The following is an 18,472-nucleotide window of genomic DNA, read 5'->3' as shown; positions in this document are numbered from 1 at the left end:
GATTAGTTGCTGAAGTTAGTTGCTGAAGTGATTTGCTATATATCTTAACCCCAAAAATGCTCTAGAAAATGAGACCCTAATTTGTATTGCTCGTTCTGTCCTGGATCTATCCCGTTTAACACTTGATAGAACCAAACCATAGTGGTTAACCTCACTGCGAGGGTCACACACAGACAGATATGCATGAGCGTGTGGCAAAATAGGAACTATTTCAAAATAGAAAGTATTTCTGTGTGTTGGTTTTCTCACCATCCATCAGAGGCCCATGTTGTGGAATGACACAATCTCAAAGCAAAAACATATGCAACAGAGTCAAGTTTATTTACTGTTGCAGAAACATAGAAACATAGAAAACCCACAGTACAATACAGGCCCTTCGGCCCACAAAGATGTGCCGCACATGTCCTTACCTCAGAAATTACTTAGAGTTACCCATAGCCCTCTATTTTTCTGAGCTCCATGTACCTGTCCAGGAGTCTCTCAGTTGTGTTTGATACTGAGGGATGGTGCAGAGCACACGCCAGGCAGTCAGCCCGCAGGCTATTCAACTGAACTTTATTGACAACCCCGTTTGTACAGAATGTGAACTCCTCCCATGTGGGAGTGACTAACTGAGTGGCACTGGAATAACTTTATTAACTACCACTACATTTACCACAACACAGTTTAATTCAGAACAAGAAAACCTTTTGTTCTTTGTTTTGGCAAAGTTAAAGCTTACAAATAAGATTATAAAGAAGGCATTAGGCCCATTATGCTGAAGCTATGTCTGTAGACTAGTTGCCCATATGACATTATTAACTAGAGATATCCCTATTTAATCAATTATTTCTTAAGACTTTAAATGATGTGTTTCTTGTTTATGGTCACCTTTTTTGTTGCTATTTTGGTGATTTTGAATCAGGGCAGCCTGCAGATATTGTGTGTGTGTTTTTTGCTTTTTTTTGTTACCGTTCGCACGATTTGTTTTCTTTGTGCATGGGGAGAGCTTTGGCGTTTTTCTTTGAATGGGTCCCATGGTTTTCTTTGTTTTGCAGCCGACTGTGGGGAAGATGAAACTCAGGTTTGTATATTTCATACATACTTTGATCATAAATGTACTTTGAATCTTTGAATTTGAAATATTTCCCCTCCAATACATGTGCAAGGCAGCAGTGTCCAAAAGGTCCATTTTTCTGATTACCAATACAGTTACACCCTTATCAGAATTCCACATCTTTACCAAGTCTCCCGGAATCCTCTCTGCCTCAGGCAGAGTGCGCAAACCTCTACAGATTCTTGAGGACACAAATTCTCGTCGGTGTCGCAAACTGAAGTGTAGCGGGAGCCAAGGCTTCGAAGACAGCAAGAGTGGTTGTCAAAGGGTGTTTCATTGGGGATTGATCACTCTCTTTCTTTCTCTCTCTTTCCCTCCCTCTCTCTCTCTCTCTCTCTCACACAATGGTGAGGGAAAGTTTACCTCCGATCCTCGAGTTGGGGAACTTGAAACAAAAAGCAATGCTTCAGATTAACTGTAATGTCAAAACAGCAGCTGTTTGTCTCCCCTGTCACTGTGGAACGAGTGATATCTGTCTCTCCCTTGTTAGTGAGAGAGAGAGACTTCCCTGTCTCTGTGGAACGAGTGATATCTGTCTCTCCCTTGTTAGTGAGAGAGAGAGAGAGAGAGAGAGAGAGAGAGAGAGACTCCCCTGTCACTGTGGAATGAGTGATATCTGTCTCTCCCTTGTTAGTGAGAGAGAGAGAGAGAGAGAGAGAGAGACTCCCCTGTCACTGTGGAACGAGTGATATCTGTCTCTCCCTTGTTAGCGAGAGAGGGAGAGAGAGAGCCTGTGGGACGTTGAAATGCTGGAGGTGAACAGTTAGATTTTGATGGACTGTAGACCATGGTCTCTCTTTGTGGGGCTTTGCTGTTGCTTACATGGTGGGTGGTGGGAATGTTGATGCTTTATGCTAGGATAAGAAGGAGGGAGGGAGAGGGGGAGGGTTGATGCTTTTGTTACTACTTGTGCGTGGGAGGGGGAGGGGGCTGATGGTTTTGGGGTTCTTACATTCATTCTTTGGGGCTTTCTTCTGCTTCGAAGATGTCTGTGAAGAGTAAGAACTTCAGGTTGCGTATTGTCTACATTCTCTGCTATTAAATGGAACTTCTGAACTATTATTGACCTATTATAGAAATTTGAATAATGCATTTGACACCAAAGTTCAGTTTTTTTGGATAACCCAGGTGTAAGTTTAGGTCACTCAGGCACTGTTCGGGATTACACTGCACACAGAAACATCCGCAGTGATTTGTTGTGTTTGGTCGACATTTTCACGTCTGCTTCCATGCTCATCTTGATTCCTTGGACAATTTTTTGTTACAGCAGGATGCACAAAGAGGGTTTCTCCTTCAGTGAGAAATTAACGTCATAGAAAATCCCGCAATCAGACAGTGTCCATGCATCCTGCAGCATCTGGCCGTTCCATTCCAGGTCATAGTTGGACATTGATATTCCAGTCAGGCCCTCAATCATTTGCTTAATGCGTCCAACAGAGCAGAAGGGGTTGACAGGAAACGAATTGATCACAGACGTCACTGAAATTGAAATATGCTTCACAGGCTGAAAAAAAAAACATAAAATAAACAAGGGTTGTCACTCTTTACAAAGTGCTTCACTAAACTTGTCATAATCATGTTGCATTGATAGAAGCACTCTGAGTAAGTCTGTTTCCCGTTTCCCTGAAGGCCGACAACTCCCAATCAAGTTATTGCAAAAGAGACGTCCACATTCATTCATGTTGCTGCTCGTCCCCCTGACACAGGCACTCAGCTTTTGCAGTGTACACCATGCACAACACACAAGCTGCATTGGGTTGTCTCCCAGGCTTATCACTAACACGCTACATGACTTGGAGGCTAAATTATGTTGGAATAAAGATTATGACCCTCCAAGAGGACCACAGCCTTGTCGTAGGGTTTGGAGGCTTGCGTTCTTCAATGACCCGGAGAGCTACGTTGGCTGGAGTCAGGACTTTATGCTTTGGCTCTGGTAGGGTCACCCACGCCAAACAGGTCAAAGAGTAGAGGCCAGAATAAGTGTGCTCCACTGGTCCTCTGGGTACGGGGGTTCAGCTCAGGGCTAACAACCCTGAATGGTCAATAATAAATTATTACGAGAACAGCAATGAAGAATCCTTCTCTATGTGAGTGCCACTGTATTCCTGAGTCTCCACATGGAACCTGCATGACCGAGCTACTGACACGATGAAGGAAGCCCTGAACACCATCTGAGATGGGGGACCTTCATTGATGCCCTCAACGTCAGTGGCAAAGGGGCAATAGAGAGAAGATGAGTGGGTTTGGGAGTGACTTGAGGAACCAAAGGTCTTGCATGTGAATGACGCAGCAATTGGAAATGGAGATATAGAAGGTGCCAGAATTGTTGGAGCAGGCAGATTTTGATGGACTGGGCCACGTGGGAGCTCATTAGTGCTGTGTCTCCATGCAAGACGGACAGGGGCACCAGTTTTCAGACAAAACCGACTTTACATGGAGTGAGGAATAGGGATACTGGTAAAATGGAATCTGGAAGAAACAAAGTCATAGAAAAGGATTTCAGTGGCAAATAGGCAGGGCAGGGGGCAGGTAGTTTGGAGACAGAAGAAGCTGGTCTTGATGGTGGCCAGAAATGGAGTTGGAAGCTTATCTCAGTGTCAAAGAGTGTGGCTCAGAGTTAGGCTTGGACTGCTGCCTGGAAATGGAATCGAGCTGGTACCTAGACACCAGAATTAATATCTTCAGCCTGCAGCAATCAGAAAATAAAATGAAAATGACAGAAAACAGCCCAGAATTGGAGTTCAGGTGATCCAATCCTCACCAGTGTAGAGATGGTTAAATGACATCTCACTGAAGACTCACTGAGCATAATTGTATGCTGTGCGTATTCTTACTGCTTCTTAAAAAGTTCCTGAATTTTGGTATTACAAGGCACAGCAGCATCCTCACTTCTTAAGGAGAGCCCCATGCACAATAACAAGAATGGTCAGGATGGGAAACAGTTTCTTTTCTTCAGCCATTAGGCTTGTGAACTCCCTGCCGCATCGCATTCAAAGTGTCACCGGTGAATCTGTTCTGTACCTTACAATATTTATGTAAGGGGGTTTCATCTCTTATGTTACTGTGTAGGCTAATTAAAATGGCTTCTTTGTTACGTTATACTTGGGAATGCTTCTTTGTTATGTTAAACGCTGAGAAAGTCCTTCCCGCTAGCAGTTTGTTTTGCATTATCTATTGATATGAGGACGAATGAACCAATTGCGATAGTTGTTATGCTTTTGGTGTGTCTGAAGATATTGTATGCACGGGGTTTTGGGGCAGAAGGCTGCAGAGAGAGACAGAGAATGAACCAGGTGCTGTGACTCCGCTAACAGGGTCAGACCCCGAGCGGGGCGTTCGGCGAGGAGGGGAGACGGAGACGGACTCGTGTGGAGCGTCTGGTCGACCACCGTTGTTGGTCTCAGGCGGTTGGTCGAGGTGGTCCGAGGGGTTGCAGGGTGAAGAAGAAGGGTCCCAAGCTCCAACTGTTTGTACACGAAGAGATTGAACTTTGATAAGTGTGGCGCCTTTTATTTTCCTTTTATATTTTATTCTCTATTAATTATATAGTTCTAGTAATATCTATAAACTGTAAATCATTTAATCATATCTGGTGTATTATCTGTTATTTTGATGGGGTGGGGTACATCACACAGCATCCACACAAACTAATTACCCAGTTTGGCTGGGCCGGGGGCTGTTTCCCTAGACGACAGCAAGCCGAGCGACTCTGAGGGTGGCCAGGGGGGCTATATTTAGTTTATGCATTTTAGTTTATTTAAGCTGATTTATGATTTCATCCTTACTTTCATAAGTTATTATGTGTTATGTTTACTACAGTGCTTTACACCTGGTTCGGAGAAACGTCTCATTTGACGGAATACACAAATAAGCAGTATTGTACCCATATTGTACTGTCTCAGTACCTTTGTATTTGTGTGCTGTAGCACTTACTTTTTATTGGCAGGTAGTTTGTAAATAACACTATTCTTTGCATTTCTGGTCAGATGCTAACTGCATTTCATTGGCTTTGTATCTGTACTTGGCACAACAATAAAGTTGAATCTAATCTAATCTAATCTAAAATATAGTTAAATGACAATAAGCTTGACTTGATTTGAATTATTTCCTATGATATTTTACCTGAACATCCCAGGAGCTGACGCCATGCACACAGCTTTGCTCTAAACTTTCTTCAGCAACTTCTGCAACTATATCCCATCTCGCATTTCTGGCAATGTTGCCTGTTGGATCAGCAGGGTCGAGAATCATTGGCCTGAGTGTTCGAAGAATATAAGATTCAAAATTCAAAAAATTTTTAAAATTTGGTTGTTCCATTGATCACAAAAAACAAAAAAAGGCTTTGGGAATTATCCCTAAGGTAAGCTTTTAAAGCTGCTTGGTAATCTACTAGTGATTCAGACAAGGGACAATTGCTTAGCAAATGGATGACATCCAATTCAGGTGTGTTAAACCATTTGGAGCTAATGCCACACTAAGTCCCTTGTAAAGAAAAATAAAACCTGAGTTTTTAAAAACTGCAGTAGGAAACAGCAATACTCTTGCATGCAGACGGAAACAAGTGCTGAAACAGGCTTCAATGTATCAATACAGCTACCAGTAGATGCACTGCCCATGGGAATGAAGGGAGAGAGAGGCTGCAGAGTGACAATCAGGGCAAGAGCAGGAAGATTCCTGCTGGGAGGAGTCCCCTGGTGCCCTGGTGGGAGGAGGGCGGAAAGGCCGGCCAGGATTCCCTCACCAAAACAGGAATCTGACCGTCTCGATGGGCCGAGTGGCCTGTTTCTTTCCTGTACTTATCTATGATTCTATGAGCAATGCAAACAGAAATTTCATTTTCTCACAAGATATGTTCAAAGGTTCAAAGGTTCATTTACTATCAAAGTATACAACTCTGAAACTCTTCTTCTCCAGGTAGCCATGAAACCAAGAAAGAAAAGGAAAAGCAGCACAATCCTCCCCTTCCTGCACGAAAACCGAACAAAAACAGACAGAACAGGCACATCAACCCCCAAATCCCCCCCCCACCCCACACAAAAAACAAACAAAAATGGAACCAGCACATCAACATCCAAATCCCTCCTCCCGCACGAGAAAATGGACAAAATGGAACAGGCACATCGACCCCCAAATCCACACCCCCCCCAATACCACACAAAAAAATGAGAAAGATCGGGCGAAAAACACAGAATACAAAAAACCTACAAAACCTATAGAAGTCTATAGTCCAGGTCCACATCCAAGACGCAGAAAACCTGGGCCACGTTCTCTGGGCACATGCGCTGCAGTATCGACTACCTACAACATATATCACTGAGTCAGATGAGTGTGCTGCTACCAGATTCACTGATGTTAGATTCTCATTGAAGGAGCAACCCTCATAATCTAATCTAATCTCAGTCCTCTTTTATTGTCATTTAGTAATGCATGCATTAAGAAATGATACAATATTCCTCCGGTGTGATATCACAGAAACACAGGACAGACCAAGACTGAAAAACTAACAAAAATCACATAATTATAACATATAGTTACAACAGTGCAACAATACCATAACTTGATGAAGAACAGGCCATGGCACAGTAAGAAAGTTCAAAGTCTCTCGAAAGTCCCACATCTCACGCAGACGGGAGAAGGAAGAAAACTCTCCCTGCCATGCCCGACCACAGACCAAATCTGAGTCATCCGAAAACTTCGAGCTCCGATCAGCCCTCCGACACCAAGTATCGAGCACCATCACTGCCGAACGCTTTGACCCCAGCCTAGGTCACCAGCAGCAGGCAAAGCCAGGGATTTTGGGGCCTTCCCTCTGGAGATTCTCAATCGCACAGTAGCAGCGGCAGCAAACCGGGCATTTCAGAAGTTTCTCCAGATGTTCCTCTGTGCTTCTCACGGCTGTCTCCAGCAAATCAGAATTGTGCACGGCATCCTACTTACAAATACGATATCATTTCACCGGAGAGCTGCGCGCGTTGCATCGCGCCATCTTCTCCTCCCGCCCAAACTGAGGAGGATTAAGCAATTTATTAAAGAATACAGGTTAAGTGAATGGGCAAACTGGTAGAAGGAACAGAAGTGTAAACTGTTTTCTAAATGGGGAGAAAATTCAAAAATCAGAGGTGCAAAGGGACTTGGGAGCCCTTGTGCAGAATTTCTTTAAGACTAATTTGCAGGTTGAGTTGGTTATGAGGAAAGCAAATGCGTTGATAGTATTCATGTTGAGAAAATATAAAAACAAGGATGTAATGTCGAGACTTTACAAAGCGCTGGTGAGGCCTCACTTGGAGTATTGTGAGCCCTTTTCGACCCTTATCTAAGAAAGCATATGTTGACATTTCAGAAGGTTCAAAGGAGGCTAACAAAGATGTTTCCAGGAATGAAAGGGTTATCGTATGAGAAGCAATTTATGGCTCTGGACCTTTACTCACTGGACTTTGGAAGATTGAGTGTGGGGGTGGGTGGGGAGAAGAGATTACATTGAAACTTACCAAATATTGAAAAACCTGGATGGAGTGGATGTGGAGAGGATGTTTCCTGTGGTGGGAGAGTCTAGGACCAGGGGGCACAACTTCTGTAAAGGGACATCTACTTAGAATGGAGATGAGGAGGAATTTCTTTAGCCAGAGGATGGCGAATCTGTGGAATTCATTCCCGCAGGCAGCCGTGGAGGCCAGGTCATTGGGTATATTTAAGACTGAGATTGGTAGATTCTTGATAAGTCAGGGAATGAAAAGCTATGGGGAGAAGGCAGGAGAATGGGGCTGAGAGGGAAATGAAACTTGATGGGCCAAAATAGCCTAATTCTGATCCTATGTATTCATGGTGAAAGGAATACTACAGTGAAAAATAGGCTCTCGCAGCTGATTATTGGCATAATAGTGCAAACTGAGAGCCAGAATTCCCTACCAGTGGGAAAACAAAGGAATGTAACGTTTTGTGCTTCGTGGAGACCTGGCTAATGGAGGAGATACTGGATCATGCTATCCAGCCCTTTGAATTCTCCCTGTTCCGGGCGGACAGGTAAAAAATCCTCTCTGGGAAGCCTAAAGGAGATGGGGTATGCTTCATGGTCAATAATGCTTGGCGCGACCCCCTGGAATGTGCATGCCCTCAAATCCTTTTGTGCCCCAGACCTGGAATATCTGGCCCTGCTGTGCAGACCCTATTGGCTGCTTAGGTAGTTTATGGCTGTTATTATCACAGCTATGTATATTCCGCTGCAGGCTGATACTACCCTGGCTCTCAAGGGAAAGTACAAGACCATCAGCACCCTGGAGACAGCACACCCAGAGGCTGTCTTCATCATTGCCGGAGACTTTAACAGAGCGTCACTGACTAGTCTCTCCAAAGTTTTGTCAACACATCCAGGTGAGCACACGAGGAGATAGCATACTCGACCACTGCTACTCTCCCTTCCACAACTCTTACAAAGTGCTCCTCCATCCGCCAGTTGGAAAGTCTGACCACTCCTCTATCTTGCTGCTACTGAGATGCAGGCAGATTCTGAAACAAGAGGTGGCCACAGTTAAAACTGTCCACTGTTGGTCCGACCAATCGACCTCCATGCTGCAGGACCGCTTTGATGACGCCAACTGGGATGTCTTTTGTGATGAGAATGTCTCCAAGTTCACGGATGGGGTCACAAGCTTCATCTGGAAGTGCATCAGAGATGTTGTACCCCAAAAATCGGTCAGGGTCTATCCAAACCAAAAACCCTAGATCAACAGTTCCGTGCGAGCAGCATTTACCACGCAAGATAGAGCTTACATTGGCGGTAATCAGCAGGAGCTCAGGAAATGTAGCTACGATCTATGCAACGTCATCAAGGCAGTGAAACAACAATACAGGGACAAGATCCAGACACAACTCCCCAACAACAACACACACAACTTACGGTGAGGTCTGCACACCATCACAGACTTCAAAGCTAAGCGCAGTGGTGTGGCCAACATCGCTGCCTCTCTCCCGTAAGAAATAGGAACATAAGAAATAGGAGCAGGAGTAGGCCATCCAGCCCGTCGAGTCTGCCCCAGATGAGCTAAATCTTTTTTACGCTCGGTTTGATGTCGCCAACACTGAGCCCCCGAGGAGAGCAGCTGAAATGACCTGCACCTTGGTTATCCGAGGCTGAAGTATGCAGGTGTTTCCAACGGGTGGACAGTCGCAAGGCTGCGGGACTGGACGACATCCCAGGGCAAGTACTCAAGATGTGCACGGCACAACTGGTAGGTGTGTTTACAGACATTTTTAATCTCTCCCTCTCCCAGTGTAGAGTATCCTCCTGCTTCAAAACATCCACCATTGTTCCTGCACCTAAAAAGACCAAGGTAACTTGTCTGAACAACTGGCATCCTGTCACACTCACCTCAATAATAAGCAAATACTTTGAGAGGCTGGTCATGGACTACATCTGCAGCTTGCTACCACCCACACTGGACCCCCTACATTTCGCCTACCGACACAACCGATTGACAGATGACACAATAGCCACAGCTCTACATACCATCTTTCACATCTGGAGAAGAAGGATGGTTATGTGAGAATGCTGTTCTTGGTCTACAGTTCAGCATTCAATACCATAATTCCCTCCAGGCTTGACAAGAAGTTCAGAGACCTCAGCCTTCACCCTGCCTTGTGCAGCAGCATGCTAGACTTCCTGTCAGCTCACTGGCAGGTGGTAAGAGTGGGCTCCCTCACCTCTGCCCCTCTGACCCTCAACACAGGTGTCCCTCAGGGCTGTGTCCTAAGCCCCCTCCTTTACTCTCTGTATGCCCATGACTGTCACCACCCACAGCTCCAATCTGCTAATTAAATTTGCTGACAACACTACACTGATAGGCCTAATTTCAAATAATAACGAAGCAGCCTGCAGAGAAGAAGTTATCACCCTGACACAGTGGTGTCAAGAAAATAACCTCTCCCTCAATGTCGGAAAAACAAAGGAGATGGTTGTGGACTATAGAAGGAATGGAGACAATAAACCCCTATTGAATCAATAGATCTGGGGTTGAGAGGGTGAACAGCTTTAAGTTCCTCGGCATAAACATCACTGAGGATCTCACATGGTCTGTACATACCGGCTGTGTGGTGAAAAAAGCACAGCAGCGCCTCTTTCACCCCAGACGGCTGAAGAAGTTCGGTGTGAGTCCCCATACCCTAAGAACTTTCTACAGGGGCACAATTGAGAGCATCCTCACTGTCTGCATCACTACCTGGTATGGGAACTGTACTTCCCTCAATCGCAGGACTCCGCAGAGAGTGGTGTGGACAGCCCAGTGCATCTGTAGATGTGAACTTCCCACTATTCGGGACATTTACAGAAACAAGTGTGTAAAAAGGGCCCGAAGGATCATTAGGGACCCAAGTCACCCCAACCACAAACTTTTCCAGCTGCTACCATCTGGGAAATGGTACCGCAGCATAAAAGCCAGGACCAGCAGGCTCCGGGACAGCTTCTTCCACCAGGCCATCAGACTGATTAATTCATGCTGACACAACTGTATTTCTATGCTATATTGACTCTCCTGTTGTACATACTATTTATTGTAAATAGCACGTTGCACATTTAGATGGGGATGTAATGTAAAGATTTGTATCCCTCATGTATGTGAAGGGTGTAAGAAATAAAGTCGACTCAACTCAATTCAATACCATGGAATTGGTACAACTAACTTGAAGAGACAGTCACACTGCACGTGCTAGAACTTGGGGCAACAAATAAAATGTGGGAGGAGTTCAGTAGGTCAGGTGACACCTGTGGGGGAGATGAACATTGTGGATCAGTGTTTTAGGCCAAGACTCTTCTTCTGGGCTGAAAGAGCAGAGGTGAGAGAACAGTATGAAAACGGGAAGAAACCGGGTGGATCAAGAGTTAGCAAGTGAGAGGTGGATCTAGGTGTGGACCCACTGGTTCCAAAATCATCACTATTACCTTAAATCCCCAAACACCCCTCTCAAATTTGCTAATGTCATGGTGTGGACAAGGAACTTTCTAAAGTCCCTCAGCCTGAGACATTTACTTACTGAATCTACCATCATGGAAGCCACTAGATTTCACCTTCCTTGTTTAGTCAATAGGCACTTACTTTCCTGCAACAGTTTGCCAAAAGAAGCAAAGGCTAGATGTTGAGAAATTTTCTTTTTCTTTTACCAAAAGCAGGTTGTTATGTTCAGATTCAATAACAATTCTCAAGATAAATCTGTAGTCCATGCGTTTATCTGTCTATTTGCGCTGCACTTTGTAACTACAACACTGCGTTCTCTTTTTCACTTTGCCACCTTGGTGTATGGCATGATCTGTCTTGATGGCACAAAAACAGAAGTTTTTAATTGTATCGTGATGCTTGTGACAAAACTAATACATTACAATACCATTTTGCAGGGGTCCAGGGAAAGAGTGAGAACAACTTTCAAAAGCATGGGAGTCCAAATAATCTCGCGTGGTGTAGAGACATTCTACAATTCCACAAAGAATAAACAGGTCATAGTTGAAACACAGCTTACCTTTCTTCTTTAAGTTTATTCTTCAGGAACTTGCCAAGTATGCCAGAGTCAAAGTCATAGTTTTCTCTCCAAAACACCCACAAGTACTGGTATTGGACAATCAGTTTCAGAACTGTGCAAAATCCTTCTGCAGTGTTGAAATTCTCACCCTTCTCGGCACTTTCCCATGCATAGATGACCAGCAGCTCCAGAGCATACTTTGGTGGGAGATACTCTCCTCTTTGCAGAGCGGGTTTGTACGGGCGACGGACATACTGTTGGACAAAAATAGATCAGTTTTCGGGTCTGCAATCTTTGAACTTACATGTTTGAAGAAGTACTAATTAATCCAGCTAACATGGCCCGTGCAGGATTTTGAATGATTATGCAAAAAAATATATATTTTAAAAAATTTATTGTTTCTATTGCCAGACAACTCAGCTTTAAACTAAGTAACAAATATTGGCAAGAGAAGAGAATTTTTTTTTTTTGCAATGAACTATAAAGATCTCATATGTATTGTTCTCGGACCAGAATTAGGTATAGGGTATAGGACCAGAATTAAGTGTAGGGTATAGGACCAGAATTAGGTACAGTATAGGGTATAGGAGCAGAATTAGGCTATTTGGCCCATTGAGTCCACTCCACCATTTCATCATACCTGATCCATTTTCCCTCTCCGCCCCAATCTTCTGCTTTCTCCCTGTTGCCCTTCATACCCTGACTGATCAAGAATCTATCAAACTCTGCCTTAAATATACCCAAAAACTTGGCCTCCACAGCTGCCTGTGGCAAAGAATTCCACAGATTCACCACTTTCTGGCTAAAAAAATTCCTCCATTCCAAAAGGATACCCCTCTATTCTGAGGCTGTGTCCTCTTGTCTGAGGCTCCCCCAGTGGTGGTGGAAATAGATCCAATAATAACTGCTGGAAGATAAATGGATCATATATGAGAAAGATTTACCGGACTAGCTGTTGTAATTAATAAGATGAAGATCAGGCAAAACATGCCCTGAATGAGAAGTGAAACTGTGTCTGTCTAATTTCAAACTGCAAACATCGGTTAATACTGAGTTGGATGGGGCTTGTGGGTTGAGACCAGCGCCTGGACCATGAATCAGCTTGTGGCATCCCTGAGTACTATCGTCACGTGCAAGTGCAAATTAGAGTACCGATGGAAAGTCACATTCTCTGAGGAGCCTCAATTATTGATCCAAGCATCAGAAAGCAAGCTCCCAGGGGAGACTTGAAGCAGATACTTGAACTCCCATTAATTTTTCTAACAGTTTTGAGATCTGGTTTGGGCAGATGTGATTGAATTACCTGGAGCTCAAAGCCCAACACATACCTAATGTGAGATGCCCTCCCCCCCCCCACCCCCCCCCACTGAATCTGTTCCGTTTAAATTTAGGCAAGATGAATACCTCAAAAAAGGTTAATAAAAATGAGGTCAGTGAATATGATCATAAGCTGCATAGATAGGAACTCGTTAAAAGGCTCCCACGCCTCCTTGAAGGTTGGCGATGTGGACAGGCACCAAAGGACATCTGTCAACGTTGGGTTGTCCCAAGCAAGTGGATCCCGGGGTTCGATGTCCATTTGAGCTGGCGGCACGAGGGGCTGGAGGTCAATGGGCAGGTGTAGCGGTTCTAGTGGCAGGGATGAGTGCCAGGAGGGAAGGGACGAATGGATAATGGAATAACGGACAGAGCGATCCCTGCAGGAAGTGGAGAGTTGTTGGGGTTGGGGAGTGGGCAGGGGGGAGGTAAAGATGCCGCTGAAGATAGTAGAAGTTGCGGAGAATGATGTGCTGGGTGCAGAGGCTCAGGGGTGGATTAGGTCTCCAATAATCTCCCATTTGGTACTTATCCCTGCAAGAGGAACCGCTAATTCTTCCCATTCAGAGCCCCAGACAATCCTTCCAGGTGAGGCTAAACTTCACCTGCGAATCTGTTGGGGTCATCTCGATGCTCCCGATACGATCTCCTCTACATTGGTGACCCCCAACAAAGTTTGTGGGACCACTTTGTCGAGCACCTTAGCTCCAGCTGAGACAAGCAGAATTACCTGGTTGCCAGCTATTGCAATTCCAGTCCCCGTTTCCATATGGTCCGTGGCCTCCTCTACTGCCATGAGGAAGCCACCCTCAGATTGGAGGAACAACACCTCATATAGTGTCTGGGTTGCCAGATGGCATGAGCATCGATTTCTTTAACTTATAGTCACTTTCCCCCTCCCCCTTCCCTCTTCTTCCACTCCCCACTCAGGCTTCCCTCCTACCTCTTCTCCTCACTTGCCTATCACTTCCCCCAGTACCTTTCCTCCTTTCCTTTCCCCCATGGTCCACTCTCCTATCAGATCCTTCACCTTTTCTACATATCACCTCCCAGCTTCTCACTTCCTCCCGCCACCTTGCGTCACCTATCACCTTCTAGCTTGTACTCCTTCCCCTTCCTCAACCTTCTTATTTCCCAGTCCTGATGAAGAGTCTCGGCCCGAAACTTCAACTGTTTAGTCAGCCGTGGCACGGTCATGTAGTGGTTAGCACAACGCTTTACAGTACCAGCAGCAAGAGTTCATTTCCCGCCCCTGCCGATAAGGAGTTTGTACGTTTTCCCCATTAGCATGTGGGTTTCCTCCGGGTGCTCTGGTTTCCTCCCACAGTCCAAAAACGTACTGGTTAGTAGGTTAATTATCCCATCATCAGGCTAGGATTAAATTGGGGATTGTTGAGCAGCGCAGCTCCAAGGGCTGGAGGAACCTAATCTGCACTGTATCTCAATAAATAAGTAAAATTAAATTTCCAAAGTTGCTGACCCACTGAGTTCCTCCAAAATTTTATGTGTGTTTCTCTGGGTTTCCAGCATCTGCAGGATCTCTTGGGTTTATGATACAAGGTCATGAACCATCACCGAGGAATGGAAATGGCTCCCTTTACTGGTTGGCTTAATGAGCAGGGATGTAGAAGTAAATCTTAAACCAAATGTACAAGGAGGATGTGAGGAAAAGCCATTAAACTCTGGAGCTCAATACTTGTAGTGGCGATGGAAAGAGAATGGACCAGTTTCTTCAAAAGGCAACAGGATGAGCATTTGAGAGGGAAAAATTCACATAGCTACATGGAGTCAGCAGGGGTTTCGAATGAATAGGGTTATTCTGCCAGGAACTGACGCTAATGATGTGCATTAATTACACCTAACCCCTCAAAAGCAATTCAAATTAAAATCAAAAGCACACACATCTTCACAGGACAATTTAACAACAGCCTCCTCCCAATCTACCTCAATATACCAGTGCTTCACAAGTCGGATCAGGATTTAAGTTTCGTAGGACGACGTTTTACAAAGTTCCTTTGAAGTTCAGTGAAACAAGTTGAGAATTCTCCACCAGGCTCTCTAGTTTTAATCAGGTCTTCATACACCCGAGGGTTTGGGCGTGACCATATTAGCTGACCTTTAGGACAAAGAGGTGAAATTTATCACTTGCACAGTTGATGTAACATTAAATTTTATATGACAAAATTATTGACCACTGATACGTGGCCCTTTTTTGGTTGGGGTCAAAGTTCAAAGTGAATTTATTATTAAAGTGCTGTACCTATATGCCACCATATACAATCCTGAGACACTTACCTAAAGCATCAAATGCAGGGAGAACATCAACCTCAACATAATCAAAGTCTTCTGTGGGTCTCAACTGGAAGCTCAGGGAACGAGGAGAAGAATGAGAGGGAATTATTTTGGGCTTTGACATGATGATGTCATGTCCAATGAGATTCCTACATGCCTCCAGCTTCTCATGAATTATTCTCAAATTTTCAGCCCGGTTTCTCTTCTGGTCTTCAAAACATCTGAAGTGGTTGAGAAAGATAACCAGATCTGCATCTGAGCCATTCTTCAAAGCTGTTCCTTTTCCAAGGGAGCCACCCTAAAGAAAACATGTAAAACGTCAACACAAGCTTTTAAGTAAATGGTTTGGAAAATGCACTCAACACTAATTAGGAACAAAATCATCTCTCTGGGTCCAAAATCCTGTGCAACTAATAAATGCTGAAGGAGCTCAGTAGGTCAGGCAGCATCTGTGGAGAGAAATTGACAGTCAATAGTTTGGGTTGAAACTCTTCTTCTGAACTGATGAAGTGTCAATCTGAATTACTGACTCCAGACTTCCCTTCACAGATTCTGCCTGACCCACAAAGTTTCTCTATCACTTTGCCTGAAGCAGACACAAGAAGATTTGCAGATGCCGGAAATCCAAAGCAACACACACGAAATGTTGGAGGGAATCAGAAGGCCAGGCAGCATCTGTGGAAAAGATGTTTCAGGCCGAGACCCTTCCACAGGATTGGCCCAAAACATCGACTGTTTATTCTTTTCCAGCTGCCTGGCCTGCTGAGTTCTTCCAGCATTCCATGTGTGTTACTTTGTCTATGGCTTCAGATTCTTGTGTCTGCCATCTCTTGTGTCTCCAAAATCTTGCGGCCTAAGTTTTATCCATTTGGGCCACATGTGATTCCAAATGAAAGCAGATGAAATGGGCAAGATTATGGCTTCAGCACATTTATCTGGTCCAGGTGTTTCAAAGGAAACAACTGAGTCAATAGGAGAGATACCAAAAGTCTCTGGTGGAGACAATGCATGACTAGGCGTGCCACTTAGAAGTAAATTTAAGATGTACAGTATTTCTTCACCAGAAGTTGTTGAAATCTAGACTTGACCCTTTCACCAGCTGACGTATGCTGGGTCATTTGGATGAATGACAAGTAATTGATTAATGATATCAAGTGCTATTGGAATGAAGGAGTTGAGATTCAAATCATTCATAATTTGACAGAACAGGATTTCATATCTTAGTGACCTGTTTCTAATTGTATCAGAAAATCTAGGTTTAGAGACTCATCTTGGTAGCTACCAGGAATTCACATAAGGGTCACTACCATGCATGAACCCAGGTACTGGGTATTTCTGGGTCAGTTGACAATGAAGGGATATTGTGACCAAGCTTGATCCAGGCAACAATAACTCTTTAGTAGGTCCCATTAGAGGAAGATTATGAAAAGGAAATTGTCACAATACTCTCTTCCTTCCCTTCTGTCCACCACACATAGGCAGAGATTCTTTTTGGCATTGCCACTCTTTAGTTGAAACTGCGGAACTCAGAGAAGCCTCACAGAATCTAGCTCGCTTTGTTTACAACTTGGCACCATTGTTCATTCTTGTTTAGTATGATTCTGCCAGTCTCACCTTCACAGTCTTACTGATCTTAATGGTGTTGCACTGTTGCTTTAAGAAAGAACAGATCCTGTCCACAGTCTCACCAGCTTGCGTCAGAAATTGTTCATCAGGTTGAAGAAACGTGTAAATAAATGTATCCAGTTTACGAGGAGGTGTTCCATACAAATCCATGTTTCGAGCTAGAATTTTGAAATGAAAGAAAAGTTGGAATTCAGTAAACTGGGTAGGACTTCTGCACAGTATCACTAAATCCTTAAGAAATGAAAAGAGACCACTCAGTCTCTGTGCTGAATGCAAATCCAACTAAAGAATCTTGTCAATCTCAATCCTGTTCTTCCCTTTCCACACTGGCCTACCCATTACTCTCTTCCAGGTGCCTACCCAGTTCCCTTTTGAACACACTGACTGATTCTACTCTCACTACTCTAGGTCACAACTACTCTGTGTGAAACTTTTCCATGAAGTTGTATCTTGTCTAAACTTTTATATCTAAGACTCTAGGTTCCCGAAGCACCACTAATGGGAATGGTTTCTCTCCACATAAACCAGCCTTCTCAACCTTTACTTCAAGAACACCACTTCTCCAAATTTGTTCAACTTCCTGTCAAGCTGTATCACCACTTTCAGGAAACTATGTACTTGTACATAGTTTCTCCTTCTTACCCCACCCTTTCTTTCTTTCTTTATTTATTGTTTATTATTTTTCCCCTTTTTTTCTCTCTCTCCTTTTTCTCCCTCTCTCCCTCTCACTATAACCCCTTGCCTGCTCTTCATCTTCCTCTGGGCTCCCCTCCCCCTTTCTTTCTCCCTAGGCCTCCTGTCCCATGATCCTCTCCTTTCTCCAGCCTTCTATCCCTTTTGTCAATCAACTTTTCGCTCTTAGCTCCATCCCTCCCGCTCCTGTCTTCTCCTATCATTTCGGATCTCCCCCTCCCCCTCCCACTTTCAAATCTCTTCTTTCAGTTAGTCCAGACAAAGGGTCTTGGCCCGAAACATCGACTGTACATCTTCCTATAGATGCTGCCTGGCCTGCTGCGTTCCATCAGCATTTTGTGTGTGTTGCTTGAATTTCCAGCATCTGCAGATTTCCTCATGTTTGCGTACTTGTACCCTTTGGTCTTTCTGCTCTATAACACACTCCAAGCCCTGCAATTTACTGGGTAAGCCCAGCCCTGGATTAGCTTACTAAAATATAACCATATAACCATATAACAATTACAGCACGGAAACAGGCCATCTCTGCCCTTCTAGTCCATGCCGAATGCTTACTCTCACCTAGTCCCACCGACCTGCACTCAGCCCATAACCCTCCATTCCTTTCCTGTCCATATAGCTGTCCAGTTTAACTTTAAACGACAACATCGAACCTGCCTCAACCACTTCTGCTGGAAGCTCATTCCACACAGCCACCACTCTCTGAGTAAAGAAGTTCCCCCTCATGTTACCCCTAAACTTTTGTTCTTTAACTCTCAACTCATGTCCTCTTCTTTGAATCTCCCCCACTCTCAATGGAAAAAGCCTATCCACGTCAGCTCTATCTATCCCCCTCATAATTTTAAACACCTCTGTCAAGTTCCCCCCTCAACCTTCTATGCTCCAAAGAATAAAGACCCAATTTGTTCAACCTTTCTCTGTAACTTAGGAGATGAAACCCAGGTA

The 18,472-nt window shown here is 44.3% G+C and overlaps 1 protein-coding gene across 1 annotated transcript in view; it reads right to left on the bottom strand.

Moving 5' to 3' along the window:
• Positions 1-308: 308 nt before the first annotated feature.
• LOC140190729 (2'-5'-oligoadenylate synthase 3-like) overlaps positions 309-18,472 on the bottom strand; it is a 130,674-nt gene continuing 112,510 nt past the window's right edge. Inside the window, 7 exon segments of the mRNA XM_072247545.1 lie at positions 309-2,600; positions 5,219-5,351; positions 11,600-11,853; positions 14,861-14,895; positions 14,898-15,032; positions 15,212-15,506; positions 16,823-16,992. Of these exon segments, the coding sequence (XP_072103646.1) occupies positions 2,358-2,600; positions 5,219-5,351; positions 11,600-11,853; positions 14,861-14,895; positions 14,898-15,032; positions 15,212-15,506; positions 16,823-16,992 (1,265 nt within the window). The 3' untranslated portion in view covers positions 309-2,357.

Source organism: Mobula birostris, chromosome 31, assembly GCF_030028105.1.
Source record: "Mobula birostris isolate sMobBir1 chromosome 31, sMobBir1.hap1, whole genome shotgun sequence".
Taxonomy (NCBI): Eukaryota; Metazoa; Chordata; class Chondrichthyes; order Myliobatiformes; family Myliobatidae; genus Mobula; species Mobula birostris.
This window is presented reverse-complemented; position numbering and strand designations above follow the sequence as displayed.